At 36.5% G+C, this 19,508-nt stretch overlaps 1 protein-coding gene across 1 annotated transcript; it reads left to right on the top strand.

Annotated features, from left to right (window-relative positions):
- Positions 1-10,282: 10,282 nt before the first annotated feature.
- LOC125178068 lies at positions 10,283-19,018 on the top strand (the record flags this gene model as incomplete). Its single annotated transcript, XM_047880994.1, has 10 exons — positions 10,283-10,365; positions 11,243-11,285; positions 11,704-11,776; positions 13,786-13,924; positions 15,381-15,536; positions 16,474-16,625; positions 16,860-17,130; positions 17,463-17,600; positions 17,982-18,143; positions 18,946-19,018. Coding segments are annotated over exons 1-10 (1,234 nt in total), but the record flags the coding sequence as incomplete, so codon positions are not given.
- Between the last annotated feature and the right edge of the window lie 490 nt (positions 19,019-19,508).

Below are 19,508 nucleotides of genomic sequence, written 5' to 3'. Positions count from 1 at the left end.
AAATCAAAACGCATCAAGATTGAAAGTTCACACAAATTTAAACTCACCAATGCTGACTACCAATATGACATAAAACTATGGGCAATGAAACTCCAAGTTGACGCACGGTACTAAGTTATCTTGTATGCATGAGTTATACTTTTACACATAATTTTACGACAATGTAAATAGTTTAGCAGAAACTAAGAAGAGAAGGGATATAATCGTAATTGTGTCACCCTTTCAGCTTACGGCAACTTTGAAATGCTTTGTACCTAACTCATCTCACGATGGAGAACTAATTCAACTATTATATAAAAGGAATTTGAATTCTCACTAAATTAAGACGAAATATTTAAAATCCATCTGCTAAATTTTGGTGGTTGTACTTCAAATTACTTCAGTGCATGGGGTGGATGTAGGTTAAAGTAAAAATAACATATAAATTAACATTCATGGGATTACCTTACTATAGTCAATTACATTCACACAGACCTGTCGACCGCTGCTGCCCTACTGGCGCTTCTTCTTGTTTGCCTGGTTTTGTAAATGGCGACAGCAGCAGAAACCCCTTCGAAAAAAATTGCGGAACAATCAATAACAATTCAAGAAGTATAAATCAGATATTGAGCATTTTCAAGAAGTATCATCGTTTCCAATTTACCTGGTGATGATGTTTACATCAGCCACGAAATGAATTATTGTGATCTGCATGTGGTAACGCATAAATAATATGTGGATATGTAATATCTTCTTTATGAACAGTAAGTTAATTAAATAACAGGCACCCAACTACGGTGATTTTCGTTTATTCACTGGAATCTATCTTTCGGCTATCATAAAATATTTTCGATTGAAGAGTTGCTGATAAATTCAGTCAAACAAATAAAGTGTATTCGAACGGGAATCTCTGATGATGAATTTCGAAGATTAGAAAATGTTTTAAAATGCTATAAAAATAGGTAAAAGATGCATTACCTTGTACGCGATGATGTTTTTTTCAATGTACACTTACAAAAAAAATTTATGTATAAAGGTTCATGGTAACTAAATTTCTGAGCTGTACAAACATTTTTTGTCAAAAAAATTATCTTCATTCATTACGAAATATTCCGTCCCTATATTATTTCATATGCAGATTCAATAACCTGAATACATTTTTCTCAGCAAAATGCATGGTTTCTCATGATAAATTGTATTTTTTATTGTTCTGACAAAATTTCCATCGACGACTTCAACAATTTTATTAACCAAATCATACGGCAAATAATGAAGCACTTTTTATTTATAACGATGACTTTTCTTTCATTTCATCTCACATGATTCTCAGCTGGGGCCGGTAATTCGTTATTATTGATTTATATTTTCAGCATTCATTTTTTACGCACCAACACATAGCTGGGATACTAGCATTACAAATATCTTCATCATAATAGACAGTAATTTCAGTAACATATTCTTAACGGAATATTTTTTTTCAAAGTTACTTCAAATATTACCAGTTCCGCACTCTAGTGTTCATTAATTAAGTGAAATCGTTTCTCTTAATATACTTCTACATATGTTACGTACATTCTCGTGGGACCAGAAATTCATCTCGCAATTTTCATTTCACGAGTAAAACCACCTGAAATACCTGAATGTCAAACAGAGTACTTATTTCGTCCATGTATATTAATGGTAGTAGAAAAGCCATCTGAAGTACCTGAAAGTCATACTCGTATTTATTTCATCATCGTGTTAGTCACTTCCTTCGAGTATTTCTTATCGAAAGGATCTTTGCCAAAACGAATATTTTTGTGGCGTCTAGTACAAATAACCGCTTTACCTCACGAAATAACCACCTCTGAAGTTGAATTCATGATGGAATATTTAATAACTGTCTATGGAGTAATAATATAAATAATAATATTTTGTTATATGTGAATATGGAATAAAAATTCCATGAATATAAATTCGTGGAATAAATTTTAGGATTTTCAAGTTTTCCTTAAAATCCACTTATTTCTTCTTTTTTTTGAGACCTCGGGTTTTTTTAATTAATTAAAACCACAGTACGTATGGGTAGGTGGGCAGTTCCCCGGGCATATACGCAGTGCAACACTGGTGGTGAGGTTATGTTTGTCTGGTGATGAGGCGGATATTCGTTACCTTTATACAGACGCCAGTTAACTGAATACATGTATGTTAATAGAAAGAATGTCCCTTAATACAACTGCGGTTTGTTAAATCATTTTATAATCAAAGTATCTGTCTCTGCCTCAATATATTGTAATATGGGCAGCTAACGCCCAAATTTATTGATTAATTTATTGTTAATTTTATTATTAATTAATTCATAGTAATTTATAGAAATGTATTTAAATGATTGTTGTTATGCAATGACCTTCAGCTACTATTGTGAGCTCTAAAGATTTGTACGTTATCATCGTGCAGATAATTCGATTTAATTAACAAAGATGCAATATAAAATGTATTTCTTAAATAATACATAATATTAATCAGTATAAAAGGTGTTTTTTTTAATAAAATTTTCCTAGTTCTTTACTCTGAAATTGCGATTATTCTAAGCCAAAGTTCATATATTATTGGAAAATCAGAAAGTTATTGTTTTTGTTCTACATCAATTATAGTATTCGGTGCGGATTAAGTGAATAATTTGAGTCCGCTTGATGCTCCAAAAATTACTCAATCAAATTTAGCAAATCAATGATCAGTTCTTTTCAGGATTAATTATTATCATCGTATTATTATATTATTATCATCTTTTTATTAGCTAATAATTATCTTCTTATTATCTTATTACTGTATTTTGATTTTGATATAGGACAACTATAGCTCTGGGTGCAAACAGTGACCCATTTAAGATGGGAAGTTGGACTTTTTCATAAACAAGATAATTTATAATCCTTAATAATATACATATATTTAATAAGTCTTAATCGATCCTTTACCACTCAAGAAACGCAAGAAAATGTTATAAATAGGATTTTAATCTGCCATTTCCTGTCTCCTTGCAATATTTTTCAGAAACTGGTTTAAGTCATAACATTTCGCTGCAATTTAGGGATTATGACACAAACAGTCAATCAAAATCTTGTCTCTTTTTATTGAAATTTTATTTAACTGATTGACACAAGCATTTAAATTAAATTTTGGTTTCATTAGTTTTAAACGGCCAATTTGTTAGCTGCTACATTTCTCATCAATTAGAAGATTTTAATAAATTGAATAACTAAATTGTGTCTGGTACGGAGGTGGCAACAGAATTCGACAAGAACCTTCTCTCGCTCACTAACTTCATAAATATTCATTTTTCTAAATGTGCGCTAGCGTTCCTGGCTCATCATGCTACGACCAGACCTGAAATACTAGCCATCTTGCATCACCTATTTTCTATAATGCTAGAGTGATAAATGATAGATATATCATCTATCATCTGCAGAAAGGAAATAATTCAAATTGAACAAATTCGGCCGTATGTACTAATGCAGAAGTTGACACTGTAGCATCTGTTTTTACTCACTTGTTGAGTAAGTGTAAGTCTACCTCGGTTATATCACTACAAAAAATGAGTATTGGGTGCAATCGAAATTTTTCGAAATTTTCTTTGATATTTGTGGCAATTTTATGATATGTTAATTACTGAATTGCGAGTATACCTTATTTAAACTGTTAAGACTGTAGAACAATGTGAGATTGGTATGTAGATGATATTAATATATTATTAATTCATCGTTTAGTAATCCAGCGCCGAAATAAAAGTTTATAACAGATTCGACTCATAAAGGATGTCTGCTTTCATCAGATTTTCGCATTTATACAATTTCTCATTTTTCATTATTTAAATAATACCGATTCGTGAAAACCTTTACTTTGAATTTAATCATTCACTGGATGTTTTTGAAACAGTTAAATATCCAATTGTTTATTAAACTCGTTCAATAGATGTTCTATATCTATGTAGCGTAAATTCTTAATAGTTTTCTAAGCTACACGTGATCTTGAAGAGAAAAAAATGAGGATATACAATAAATCAACAATCCTTTATGGTTCAAGGTTCAACCCCTGTAATGGAAGTAGCAGGGTAGTCATTCATTGCCGACTTAACTCTTTAAGAGAATGACCTCCGCATGTTGCATGTTAGAGAAAGTTTAACAGATCCTTATACCAGTTATTCAAGCTCATTCTATTTGCTCACATATTTATTTAAGATTACCAATGTTTATTAATCATTGCTCGATAAAATAATTATATGCTGGTACGACCTTTTCTCACATATAAATGCTCTGTCGACTATTATGATTACGAATACTATTCGTAGATGTGATATTTTGTCTAAAGCTTATATATTCAGTTTTTTTAGAGGTGCCTTAACTACTGAACTGAAATAAAGAGTATCAGAACAGAAGCAAGTTGTATTTTATCCCTGATGCTACATCAAGCTTACCCTACGAGCTAAATTTTACAATAGATGTTTAACTCCGACTTGGAATATACTCGACATTAGGTGACCGATTGACATTCCATTTTATCTGTAAAAATCTCCCCGGAAAAAAGCTTCAACCCACGTTGTGACCAAGGAGAGCAAGTAAGTAGTTATTACGAAAAAATTCAATATTTTTTTTCCATTTCAGGGAACATGAGAAGTAAGTATTATTAAAGAATCTGGAATGATCGCCCCTTTTCATGACGATAGCATTCCATGTATCATCGCTCGATAAAACGTTTTCTAGAATGTAAAAGAATCTTAACGTCAATATGAAACAATCCTGCTAATGCCAGTATTAGAAAATAATGAAAAAACATTATGGGATGATGTTAGAATAAATAGTTGTGCTTCGATAAATTTGACCAGCGTCTTCTCGTGACACCATTTTACAACAAACACATGGTGCTATGAGGTGATAACCAAAATGATTAAATCTCATGTCCAATTAATCTAAAAATTCCAAGAGATTTTTTAACGCGTTAGTATTCGAAAAAAAATCGGAATTTAAAATGCTCTCATGAAAATATTCCATTCTAAAATTTTAATTCGCTCCATTAATAAGTAAAATGTCATGTAAATTTAAAATAAGAAATACATGTATTGAGCGAACTTAGAAAGGTCTAAACTTAGTGTATACTAAACAGAGATTTTTTTGCGAAACATCAAGCAGTCATTTATCGGCAAAAACTGCTATTATTATAGGGATGATCTGTTCAATTATACTTAATTGAGATCAGTGCTCTCATTTGGCACGCGAATTATTTTATGGCATACTGTATGTCCAACTAGAAAACGAAAGATTAAATTTAGTTAACAAGTTTTAGTTCATGAATCCTATCGTTTCTGCCATTGTATTATCTTTTATAGCATTCAGAAGCGGCTGTTCCGACACAATCAACATAAATATTGAGAGTATGTTGAAGATTTTGATTCAGGACAAGATCAGGAATGCGTGACTGGAAAGTTTTTTGGGGTTTGCTGTTAGGCTGGTGTGTGTGTTGATCAATATTCAGCAATACAATTGTTTTGAATGTGAATGTTTTATTTGATTTTTCATGTGTAAAGTTTCTTTGGAAACTGTTTAATGAATCTTTGAGCCCTTAGATACGTAAATTTAAGTATGTCCGAAATTATGAATAAGTAATTCGTGACTAATTTATTCCAGGTAAATCCAGTAAATGTATTATCAATTATTTGAATATTATCCGTATTGAATCCGTTGTCAGGATAATAAACATCTACGCTCTGAACTTAGGACCACATCATTAAACTTTAATGTCTGAACCGACGCTCGCGCCCTTGTATTAAGCCCCGTCAACGTCCAACCTCCCGTGATGTATGCCTGATTCTGAAACAGTTCTCTGCGCCAGGCAACCGTTCTCAGCGTAGCTAGAAATTAAGTTTTTCGAGTACACCTCAAACAATATCCAGCGATTCAACCATTCATACTAAATAAAATTCATACTATTTTGACCAGAAATATATATTTTCCGCTTCAAATTATTTTTCTATATATTCATGCTGGAGTCTTGCAAATGAATATATAGAAACGATATTATAAAATAAATGAACGAACCCTTCAGTCCTTGCTGCATTTTAACCTGCCACTTAATTCACATTCACAAGTCGAACTATGTTAGCTCTCCAGGCTTAGCTGGAAAATATGAAACAACTCCGTTCTTTGAAGGGAGGAGGTAGTTAAAAGGTTCCACTAAATACATCAGTGTATATAAAAGAGGATGCCAACTAGCAATGTAGTTGCATGGAGAGACTTCTTGGCTCCCCAAACGAACGGAATATTTATAACTACAAAGCGTTGCAGTATGACTTTAAAAATTTTTCTCATGTGTATTTGTCGTATAGTCATGTTATACATTTATGTTTGATGTTTTTTTTAAGGAATAATTTATGTTTTTTTTGGTAACCCTATATTAGTCTACGGTAATTAATCATCACATTTCAATTACTCAAACGCCGATCTTAGAAAAATGTTCAAGTGCAGGAGATAGTAAAAGGAATGTTATGCTGTTATTAGGCGTCAGTATATACCCATTCGAATCCAGATTCCGTTCAGGGGCACCGGTAGTTCGCCATAGGCACCTTTGAGGTAAATCAGACGCCAATCGGCCGCAAATCATATTCGGCTACAAATTAGAAGCCGTTTTCGGGAGTCACATGCCATAACCAAATAAAAATTAAGGACGGAGCATCTATGATTATAGATGGCGATGGTATATTATACGTGGTGTAACGGTGGGTGACCACATCTGCCAAAAATCGACAGTGAAACCAATAAATCGCGAGGGTGGTGAGTATAGATGATCATCGATGATTAATTGGTCTGAATCATTGATAGCGAATTGCAGGCAAATCTCTTGTAAGCCACCGATAACCGGTTTCCCATACTGCGCTGTGCTCTTAAGAATTTGCCACTGCAATTTATCCTCTGTCGAAAGAAGTAATTGGGTTGCGGGTCATTCGATATCAAAACGAAACCATGATTTCGTTCCGTGTGGTTGGCTTGTGAGATTTGATTCAAGTAAATTGAGCGAAAAATTAGCGTGAATTTGTATGTAAGATTATAACTGACGGACAGAAGCAAGGAGTTCACAAAATTTTCAATCCAAAGTAAAGTTACTGCATGGGCATGTATCAGACTGCTCCTGATATAAAGTATCATACTGCGCCTGACAATGGAAAATTTTTTGCAAAAAAATATAGTTTTCCAACAAAGGATGGCGAATCCAATATTTCATGTTCACCTGATATGTTGCGTACATTTGTTTCGAATTTTGAGTATGCGCTAACTTGGTGTGTTCTAAATATTGCGATCAATTGAAAGTATTTTATTTTATCAATAAGTATAAACCTTATGGAGCGATTAAGTCCGTTTAATAATATTTATAACATTCTCAAGTTGAAGCATTTTTCTAGGCCACGTTTAGTCGCAGACGTAGTCAACAGCGGCTCGGCTTCTCTAAAGCGCAGTGGGGGCGCAGCCGTGGATCAAAAATATAACCCATAAGAAAGCCCAAGCACCAACGCCTATCCCCATAATGCAATAAATATGCTCAGCCTCACACCCAAGAATCTATAGGTAACTGAATCGTCTCACCAAACCGGCTTCAAGTCACAACTGCCTCACTCCACAACCTGCTGCGTCAAGTAGCTAGTTGGCAACAGGTACTACTCCACAAAATTTTACCCCATAATATCACTTCTCACAAGTGCCGTAAGCCTTATTGTCAAGTGCCGTAAATCAGCAAGTGCCGTAAACGAACTCTGCCCTTTACAGGACTGGCGTAACCGCGCTTTACTTCAGAGGCAGAAGCGCATCTGGCCAAACCTATTCCGCTATGCCCCGTCTCTCCCCCTTTCGCAGACAGAAGGCTTGTGGCGCATCACTGATCAGATACCTAGAAAAGCCTTTTGGCTGCGAAAGGGGAGAGACGGGGCATGCCGGAATAGGTTTGGCCAGATGCGCTTCTGCCTGTGAAGGCAGAAGCGCTTTTCAATTCCCTATTCAGTGCGCTCATCCCAAGTCCCGCATAAACTTTAAAGGGGAGCGTCTGACCAAAATTTTTAAACTTGAGCTTTTATGTTTTTTAGTCTCATCTTAAAGCTGACATTCTGCTCTATCCAACGGTACCAAAACCATTTTTGTACGTTGATTTATGCGTTTAGGAAAGATCACGAAAGGGGGGAGGGTGGGTGGAGATCTTTATCAAATTGGATAGGAGTTACTTCGGTTCATAACACTTTAAATACGTTGCCTGCTTGAGGAGCAGCTTAGTAATCCTCCTGGCTTCACACGAGGAGGTGTGCATGCAGTCGCTCCCACCATCCTTGAGTGGAATCAAGCTCCAGTAACGTTTAGTTTCGTATCCTGGCTACATTGAGTGCCTATTGCAGGCACTCAGTCCCGCAATGCGCGCAGGACTTTGTCGGGCTGTACTGAACATTCACACTTATTGTCACGGCAAACCTATTTCCTCCTAGAGTTTTAAAGCTACAACAATGAGACATATACCATTCGATTCGCAAGTAAAATATTCATCGATTAATCTTGGCATTTTTTCAATTTCGTTATATTTTTGAAAATATTTTGAAAAAAGGGGGAGAAATAGGGGAAAATAAAAAAAATTCAAAAATTGTGCGAAAAATACTCCTCCATCCACCAAAATTCGAATATCGAAAAACGCCAAGTTAAATCGATAGATATGCTCTTTACGCATCGAATGATATGTGTCTCAATGTTATAGCTTGAAAATCCTAGGCGGAGATAGATTTCTACAGTACCCCCTTTTTTAGTCGTTTTCTAAGAATTTCACGTTTTCTTTCATTTTTCGAAAAATGGACAGGAATAAAAGCTGTCTATTTTTCGGTTTTACAATGGTGTACCAAATTTCAAAGTGATCCATCTGTAAATAGCCGAGAAAAAAAAGTGGCCAGACGCTCCCCTTAAGATGGACTGGAAAACGGTGCGCTAGATACCATGCTATTGCTGCCTATATGTCGTGAATTCAATCCGTAGGAAATGAAGTCAAATCGATAAAAAGTCCCACAACGTTGAATATATATTTTCATTCGCCTCAATTGAAATTATTGTTATTTTATATCGAATTTAGGACGCATGTAAGTAAATGGCCGTCCCGTCATATTATTGACAAGGTTATTAATGAAAATAAGGCTAATGGTGAAAAAATCTACAAACTTACTCAGCCCTCGCTAAACAATTAAATTTTATGGACACATACGTTAGCCAAAAAATGAACTTTAATAAAGAGGAGAAAAAATGCTAAAATTATATTCCTTTATTTTAAAAGCTGCCCATAAGTCATATGTGAACGTAACTGAGGTCAGTTCTTACAATATTTAGCAAAAATATAGTCATTTTGTAGTTACGCTTAGGAGAATAAATAAAAACTTCTATAACAATAAAGTCACATATATAAACCCCTGCATGTTAAAAATATTTTACGAAATTCAAGCGATTCAAAAAGCTAGTTTTATTTTGATATAGAATTTTCTAATGATGTTTTCTTAATTCATTCGCGGTGTCTGCGTAACTTTCGTTACGGTATTGGGCCAGAAGCTATTCACTCATGATAGATTAAATTAAAGGTAATCCTGTGAACTGAACGCTAGAATGATAGGCGTTATGCATTCTGACACGGTCATTTATTTCCTGAATTTCGAACTGTCCTCTGAGGCCACATTTTCTTTCGCACAAACTTCCAAACGACCAAAAAGTGGCTTCTACAACAATTTTATTATATATTATAGGATTATATATTATTTATATTATCAGGATTATGTATTATTAGTAAAAGATATGAGATAACGAGTCGCAACGCGTTTTGCGCGGCAATATTGGGAATTTCTTCAATAAAACCTACAGTATTGTTCACTCTGCCTACACGACCTTAAAAACCACACCAGAAATGATTATATTTTCCTGCCTGACTCAGTATTTGATTTTTGCATTTGTAAATGAAAAATAGCCATCCACTTATCCTTGATTTTACAAGAATTTCTCGCCATACACCTAGGCTTGAACATGAAGCTCATAATCAAATGCACTACGTACGTAAAATGCACTAAATGATTTACTAACGGCCTACTTGATTAGTCCATACTACCCTAACAAAATTTAAAGGCGTGCGCGACCAAATCGGCTCAATCGTCAATAAGTGTTCAATTCTGATGTCGAGAACGTGAAATGACATGAAGTGGCGTCAGTTGCACCTCAGCGTTCGTCGAAGGTAGTTGTGTATTAATTGCCTGTTCGGCAGCGCACATGACTTGACTGAGTTGCGTGATTGCTCGTTCTGTTCCATAGCCAATTAGTATCGAGCGGGTAAAAAATGCAGTGTCTACCTGTGTCGCTCAAGGTGAGCTCTTTGTCTTACTATTATTAGCAGTTATTACGAGTAGTAGTAATAAACTTATACTCACACTTATTGTAAATAAACTTAGTACTAAAATCTTAGTAGTATTAGTAAAGAACTTCCCGAATGTCAACGCCATTTGATTCCAAACTTCCAAAAATTTCTTAGTACTTTAGTATCACTTCCCAGACTTTCCGAGTATTTAAGTAGCATTGCCTTAACTTTAACTTAGCACTTCCCAGAGTTTCTTGGCACTTAAATAACAGTAGCCCTTTACAGAGTTTCTAAGTAGTATTTTCATTTAAAAATTAGTGCATTTCTTTGAATTATTAGCTCTAAGACTCTCAATTTTACACTTTCGCGAAGGTAAACTTCGTAGGAATGAATCTCAACCTTAAATTCCGTTTGGTGTTCTAAAATGCTGCAAATAATTGCCTGTAAATGCATTCTCAGCCTGCGGTATTTCGAACAATAAAAAAATTTCACAACGGCTTCATTGAACTTTATTTTGCTTAATTTATAGCAGTGTTGACATTAAAATAAGTATCTATTTTAATATCCACAAAGAAAATATCCATTTAGATTAAAATATCTAGTAAGAAGTTGTGTGTTTTATGTATTTTTTATTAGCCATGTCCATTTCCGTAAAACGGTAATTAATTGTGCTTATTTCTTTAATTGCAAGGCCGCAAAGGGAAACTTTTTTCTTTTCTCTATTACACGCTGAATTCAATGCAACTTTTGATGTCGTAAAATAATTGTAGAAATGGAATCTGACATTGAATAAAAATTATAATGCCGTTAAATTCTAATTTTAACTCTTAATATAAGAAAACAGAATGCGTTTACCCATTCCATGGTCAACGTTTTTCTGTTACAGATCCAGATGAGAGTTTTTGGTCTGTACCTTCTCCTCGTGGTGGGTGAGTTTTTATAACTAACCCATTATTTGTTAGGGTGCATTAAACTAAATTGTAAGTGAGCATAATAAAAATCAATCGGAGCACACATTAAAAATCATTAATGGGATTTTGAAAATTTAAACAATGCTATATATTCGAGAAGAGTTTAAACGCTAGTTTTCGGAAATGATAAAAACACAAAATGATTTGCACACTTATAATATATATAGAACTTTATCTGATCATGTTGATATGAATTTGTTGACAAGGAAATTCTAATAATTACTTTTATAAGATATGTGATATAATTTTCGAGCAATAGATAAATTTTGGGATCTTATCGATCAAAAATGATCCAGACACCAATAAACCTTACACGTTGACGTTAAGTAGTAGTTTTGAATTACTCTTTCTTCGAACAATTTTTTACTCCTGGCAGCGGGGGCTGGCAGCACTTATGCGCAGTGGGACCTCTTGGAGAAGAACTATTTAAACGGCGATCGGGGGCAGATGTGAGTAAACAAACATTAGCTAATTTTTTCAAAGGCGTACGGTAACAATTAATAGAAAGATGTAATAAAATCACTTGCATGCAGTACATTCATCCGAGTGAAGTGGCTTTCTGTTTCAGTAACGGAATCATGCTATAAGGTAATAAAAGAGTGTTCGAGGAACACGCAGTTCTGTAGTATTGGGCAGCGATCTGCATCACTAAGCAACAACTGGAACGCTGTTGCTGGTCAAGGCCAGCGCTTGACCCGAAGCGAGGAGGTCACTCGTATCCATGATACTTGAATGTAAACTTCACGCGTTGTCTGGGCCCCGCCCAATTCCCCTCTACCCATTGACCCTTACTGTACTATAGCTACATGCCCCTGTTACTACAACTGAAATTAATGAACGCGACTTAGTATCTATTTTTATCATGACGAAGATTCGTGATATACAATGCCTGATAACTTTCTGTAAATGAAAAGCTATCAGAATATACAGATTCTGTACATTCTGCTATTATGTATATTTATATACATAATATCAGAAACACAGAACTTTATGGCATCAAACTATTTTCAACTTTCCTAAGCAAACAAAACTTGGCATGTCTTAATTTTGTTGTTTTATTATTATTTTTGATAGTATCTTTATGAGTAGATATTATGTCATAAATATACAAATGAGTAACAGTCCTTTAAATGTAGCGTACCAGTAAGACCACAAACATGGGCATTTTTTTATAAAAACAATGATAACAAAAACACTATCAAGCGCTTATGTTAGTAAAATATAAAGATTCCGTTTTTTGATAGCAGCCAAATTTGATCATTGTCTTGAGTCAAGGTTACTGAATTTCCTTAGGTTTCCTTAAAAATGAAAATCTATAATAAAGCTAATGGAACAATAATTTGTGCTGAAATGTGCCTCATTAACAATGATGGTTGGTTGTGAGACAATTCAGAGCCAGTACCAAAACTACGCAGTTTTAAAGTTGAAATTGTTTGGAATTTTGAGACAAAATTAACAAATTATTACCTAAACTAAGTCTTTTCGTGTAGTTTTGATGACATTCATATGACTGGACTTTTCTCAAAACCGCTGTAAAAACGGTTTCGGGGGCGTTGCAGTGGCCGGACACATATCGTTATTTTAAATGCGAGAAATGGTTTGCGGTAGAAAACGGTACTCCATTCTTGTATTTATCAAGACTTTCCTCAGCAAGTTCATACTTTATAATAAACTTTTGTCAAAAGGCATGATTTGAATTTCGAAGTGAATCAGCGTATTTGATTGTACGTGGAGATCCTCACAAAATGTCAGCCAGCAATTTTGTAGATAAATTACTGAAAAATTCTAACTTAGCTTTGAGATCGCCGCGTCAACGTTAAATTTCGGCTGCAAATGTCGCGGATGAGAAAATCCGGTCGAATATCAAACAATTACGACATTTCGCTCAGGACTTCTATTAAATTTTTAAAGCCAATATTTTGTCATTGCGATTTCAAAGCGGTTTCAGCGGCACAATATCAACGATGAAACAACGATACACGAGTAAAATAATTTCATGTGAATTTAACATAAACACGACGTAGCATGATTCAACACGATTAAATTTTCAATTAGTTCTTGAACTTTCGTTCTGAATTAGTATTTAGTACAGTTTTAAGGTCGTGAACGGATGTTGTTTCGAAATTTTCCAATCAGTCAAAGCACTCTAGGATGTGTTAGGTTGTATGATACGGACTGAAATTCGCATGGACTTTTTTGGTCAGGCTGCATATCTTCACATGTGAAGAAGCAGTTACTGAAGAAAGCGAGCGTAAGGTACCATCATGTAACTTTAATGTTTGTTTCCCGTTCTCAAATTTTTGCAGTAAATTTAATTCATAATTTGGGGGGCTTTATCTCTCTAACCCAATCGTTTTAATTAACACGGGACTTTTCATATCGAATCTCTGCCGTATATCTGGGATGACTATAACAATTATGCAACAACAAAATTAGCCAGACAATCTCATGCCCGCAGGATGCCCCGAATCCTAAAAACGGATTCGTACGCCACATACAACGCCTCCTTCAAGGACCTGCTGGCGCGCGGCAACTTGAGCTTCCTGTCTCCGAACGATGTGAACGGCCTGCCGAAGACCTTGTGGAGCAAGTATGATGTAAGCGCCGCCTGTATGGAATAATTAAGTAAAGACTTCCTAACTGAATTTTGAACTTCTATTTCGTCGGATTCTAAAGAGTCAAACAATATAATTGGAAGCACTAAAATTGATAATAACATAATGTTTCTACATGGTTGTCGAATACATGACCATCGCTGTTCAAACAAGACAAGCAACGCAGCATTTACATTCTGAACAACTGCTGTTACAGAGGCATGCCAATCTTGAGTAGGGGGTACTGGTTTATTTGAATTTACATGGGTACCGAATTCATTTGTCTGTTTTTTTCTGCAAAATGTCGCGAAATTCATGAAGAGTATGTATGTCTCTTCAGAGATATTAAAACTGTCCGCTAATCAAATTAATCCCGCACTCGATCGAGCGTGCATGTTTTGAGATATATATAGATTCAACTGCTATTGTAGTGCGAAAGCTCATTTAATTCATTGTAGTTTGTAGCTAAGGTAGCTACCTAAATTTATCCTGTGAAAAAACGTGAGGTTAATCTTCCATCGTTGACAATTAAACATGGCTGTTTCTGTGTCATTCGATTGCCCTTGTGCAAATTTTTATTTGGAACTGTGGACTCGCTCATCAGAATTATTTGCGTCGAACTAGGACTCAACCTAATTAGGTCGGGGAGTAATTATTGCAAGTGACGAGGTTGGAAAACTGTTGAAGTGATCGAAGTGCAGACGCAAACACGCGTGAAGATATAATATGAGGGGTGTGGTTCTATGGAGAGTAACGTAATAAATTTTTCCTTCTTGATAAATATCAGGATGATGACAATATCATCCTGATTTATGTCAATATCATCTTACTCCTGTCATATCATCCCATCCTAATATTATCATCATCCTGATTTGGACAATATCATCCTGATGTTGGTTATGAAGGAAAAATTTATTTTCCCTCCACTTTGTTTCCCATATATCCACCCTCCTCGTACAGGTATTGTCAATATCATTCAAAAATTGGTATTGACCGTGCCAACTTGAAACAATACATGGGTTCCCATACGTCTAACATTCATTAGGTACAGAGTCTGCGGAAGATTTTTCCTGAATCTGTTACGTACATATTTCTATCACTATTACATCATTTTCAGCGTATCTGCGTCGATATTCTCCCCAATCAACTTGTTCTTTAAATACCATCCAAACATCGAACAATTTTAAAGCTCGATCCCTACGGATGCAATTTTTGACTTGCATCCGTAGGTATATAATATACACCGAGCATCACGGTGTATAATATACACCGTGACAGCAGAAATTTTAATCCGCCACTTCAATAATAGTTCATCTAAGACATTAAACATGTATTAATAACAATTCATTTTGCTTCCTTTTGGTAAATACTTCGTTTCTTTACATGTTCCTTCGCAGGTTTAAAAATTTCATAAGTTCCATGAAAATTTCTCTTAACTGTACACGATATAATCACTCAGGCGTTTTCCCTGCTCACGCTGAGGGACAACGTACGGGACTTGGTGACGCCGTATTTGTCGCAGCGCGTCAGGGATGAGATGGACGTCCTGAGGAGAGTCAACGTCACCCAGGCCCAGGCCATCGACAGGCTCAAGAGCTTGCTTGTGGACGTTAACGTGAGTAGTTCAACTTGATTTCAATATCTTCGCAGCCGAGCCGCACAAATTTAATGGTGCAAGTGTTTGAGAATAAAATTGTCGTCCATAGGAGTGAGGTAAGAATTCCCGAAACATTGTATCATGTCCCACCACCTTCTACAGAAGTTTTACCTTTACTATAAACCGTCAAAACTTATTCTAAACAAAAAGGCTTCTAAATAACCAACTGAGCACAGTGATAACTAAGTAAAGATGCTTCTTTACTTATTAAAAAATTAATAGTTACAAAAATATATACTTGTATTCCAATTTTTGGTAAATAACTTTAAACAATATTACAGTGTTCAAATTTAATATCTTCAGTATTTACATTTGATTCAAAACTTGTTTCTGATTCAGAACTTACTTGAATTAGAACTTACCTTCTGATTCATTTTATCATGGATAAAATAATGTTTGAACTCATTCGGATGATCATAAAATGAATGTGATGCATATGCCGAAAGAACAGCTGAGAATTTCAAAGTAAAGAAAACCCTAGTAAATTCATTATATCATCTAACGTTTAGGAGCCATTAATAATTCGAAAAGTTATGTACATATTTATACCGAAAAAGTTGCCAAGGATTATAAAATCCTCAAAGATAGACAATTCCAGTTGGATATGAACTATAAACTTTTTAATGCACGTTTTACGTCCGAAAATGAGTATGGATTGTAAAATCTTTGAATCCAAAGCACCGGAGGCACTGTCAGGGTATCGATGAGGCTGAACGGCATCAGGCAAATCGGTGGGTAATGATGGACGCATCACACAATAATTTTAACGGAATATAAACGAATATACAACTTAACTTAGGAACAAAGCAAGATCCGTTGAGGAGTGCAGAAAACCGACGGGAGAATCCTAGACGACTGGAGGTATGGCAAAGAATAATAGTTTGTTCCAAAACAGGCACGTCGGTTGGAAGTGATTATGCTGTTGAAGCTGCTGGGGGACTCACGGGAGTGGGCGGAGGTGAACATCACCGACCTGAAGCCTATCCTCTTCTATTTGCCCATCGACTTGCTGACCAACCTTCGTGACGAGCGTTCCGTTGCCAGACTGTAAGTGCTTGCTTGGACAAAGTCAGCTAAAAATTTATTGTAACTAATCTAATGTCAGTTTAATACTATTCGCTAAGTAGGTTAGGTTAGAACGTGATCAGATAATTTTCTTGTACAAGTATGCCAACGAAGCCTGATGTTTTAGGAGAGTAAATTGTCTTCAAAGTCAGAGGCGCAAATACCGATACAAATTTTTAATGATTGATTTTTATTCGAAACTATCATTCACTACAGATACGAAGAAGTGAAACTCTGTATGAACAATACGGGCAACAAGTCAGCCTCGTGCCCGAGTCAGGCCGAGTCTAGGGGCGAGGGGACAACACCGCGCGCCCAGTACATGCTGTCGCTGCGGGCGTGGCTCATCGAGAAGACCTACGGCGACCCCAGGAACTGGGACCGCGACACCTTCGCCAAGATGACCAACCTCAGTATCCTGCCCGACGCTGTCTTCCTTCGCCTCCGTCCTGACGTCCTACTGACACGCAAGGATGAGATCTTATCTGTGAGTCAAGTTATCGACATTGTCCGACATTTGGTCCGAATATGATATCTAAAGGTATAGAAGTCCTCGATATTTTGGTATAAATACATGTTCTTGACTTGACGAAGAAATATTCACGGCAATTTGTTATTCGGAGGATGAATCATTAGACCATTGGATAATCTCAGATGTTTACAATGACAAAATTATCTGAATATACCGATCGGCAGAAGGCCGAAAGTATCAGGAGCTAAAAGATGCGCGCCTTCATGTATGTCAAAATGCCAAAGTATTGCTAAGTGATTTAGTCGAAGAAAATTATTATAAATAATACAAATGAATGTGTACTGCAGTCTAAGGAGAAGGGTGGCTGGGCGCTCAAGGTGCAAGCCCTGGGCCGCAACTTCGTGGAAAAAGTCTTAAAAGTCGAGAACGTTCGCCGCGACGATTTCAACCCACGTCCGCTCGTCTCGCAGCAAGAAATCGAGAGAGTACGTAAACATCATTGCATCCGTCTGTAGCAACCGAAATTTTAGCTTTTTAACGATAAAATGACACTGGGAAACAGTTAATTTTTTTCTTTCCCTACTTTTGCACTTGCATGACACAAATTCATAAGGTTTTTATCTAGTTTGTACAACCTCGTTGAGGTTCTACAAAGAAATCGATAATTGCAATACCTTCGCTGTAAAATCCTACATCAGCTATAGAAATAAGCGTCCACATTGGTGCGGATAGCTTCTGTACAATTATTTATTCCAACTAATTCAGAATATCTATCTTTCAAAACCGACAGGCCACATCAGGCCTACACTTCAGCGCCGAGATCACTATGATCACTATGTTAAAACGATTGTCTCTACATCTAACAGATCAAGGCTGTTATCAGCCCGCTGCGCACTGCAGGTCTGATGCAGTTCGTGTACGCCACAGACCTGCCCAATGAGGTGCTCGACGCCGACGACAGACGCATCCGCAACGAAACCGACAAGTTCACCGTCACCGCTATACAAGATGGCTCCATCGATGCCTTGGTGAGTCCGTTAAAGTATCTGAGTGTCTTAAACATCGTGGGCGCTTTATTTCAGTGCCTTTTTAACGCGACAATTTGTGTGTGTGTGTGTGTGTAATTGCCCATCCTGGTAGTGGCAACTAGGTACGGGAGGTTTCCGGGCACTAATTAGTTTCCGGGTACGGTTTTTCCGGGCACTAATTAATGCCACTGGTAATTCCACGGCCATCACTGGCTCGTTGACCCGTCAAAACCATTTTTGCATTACACAGCACCCAGGACAAGCCAGGTACTCATTTATCAACCAGAGTTCGATGAATGACAGAGCCAGAGTTCGATGACTGGCTGATAAGTCTACCCAGTGTAGACACCCCGAAAAGAAGAAGAAGATGACTGGCTGAATCAGGCTCACCAGGGTGCCCCGATGAATGGCTGAGTTGACTCTCACCACTGCAACACCACAGCTTTTTTTCATATATACAGCACCACCACGCGGCATTTTCATATCTATCGTATTCCCGTTGATTCAATGTCAAATTTGGCTTGGTTCATGACGAACTCTAATATTTCAACATGAAATTTTGTAATTAGTTTGAAATTTCGTTGTTGCAAAATTCATTTAACCAAAGTCCTGGATATGTTAAATATGTGCGATTTAAGCAATTGGCTGAAAACGTACTGCTCATGACTGCACACATTCAAAATCTCTTTCCTTATTTCAACGTAGCACATTAACCTATGAAATTAATTGTGCTAATTTTTCTCAAAAATATCTCAAGGAATAAATTTTGGAACAACAGTTGAACGATAAGTTGCTATTCCAGGTGCTGGAAGCCAATATTCAGAGCTTCGTCTACCCTACGCAGCCTCTCAGCATTGAAAAAATCCGTAACCTGGGTGAGGGATTTTGGCGGAACTGAAGCGAGGTATTCAGATGAATAGTAGGAGTATTTGTATGATAGCCTTTTTTTCTTTACTCCTTGAAACTAGGGTTCTCTGTGATTTGACACGGCCACGAGAGTACACGTGGTTCAAATGAAACACTGCTTGCATTAGAAATTATACTAAGGAACGGATGCACCGGAAATAAAAGTGACTGTAACAATTACCACTGAATCTTCCTCCTCAACATTGTTGGTCAGATGTTCGGCAGGGTGGTTCTTTTTCGCTAGCAGCCCCTCGCCGCTCCTACCTAATCCAAATCCCAATGCGGCTTCGGAGCCGGTCGATCATCGGTGGACATGATTCTGTCCCCGCGCCAGACGCAGGAAAAGTCCTCCCACGAAAATATGCACGGCACGCCCTACTTGAAACAGACGCACGGCAAACGTCTGCTTCAACGGTGTGACCTAATAGGCTTTTCCAGTCAGCAGCGGAGTGAAGCATG

This window comes from Hyalella azteca, unplaced genomic scaffold (genome assembly GCF_000764305.2).
Source record: "Hyalella azteca isolate HAZT.00-mixed unplaced genomic scaffold, Hazt_2.0.2 contig6756, whole genome shotgun sequence".
Lineage (NCBI taxonomy): Eukaryota > Metazoa > Arthropoda > Malacostraca > Amphipoda > Hyalellidae > Hyalella > Hyalella azteca.
This window is presented reverse-complemented; position numbering and strand designations above follow the sequence as displayed.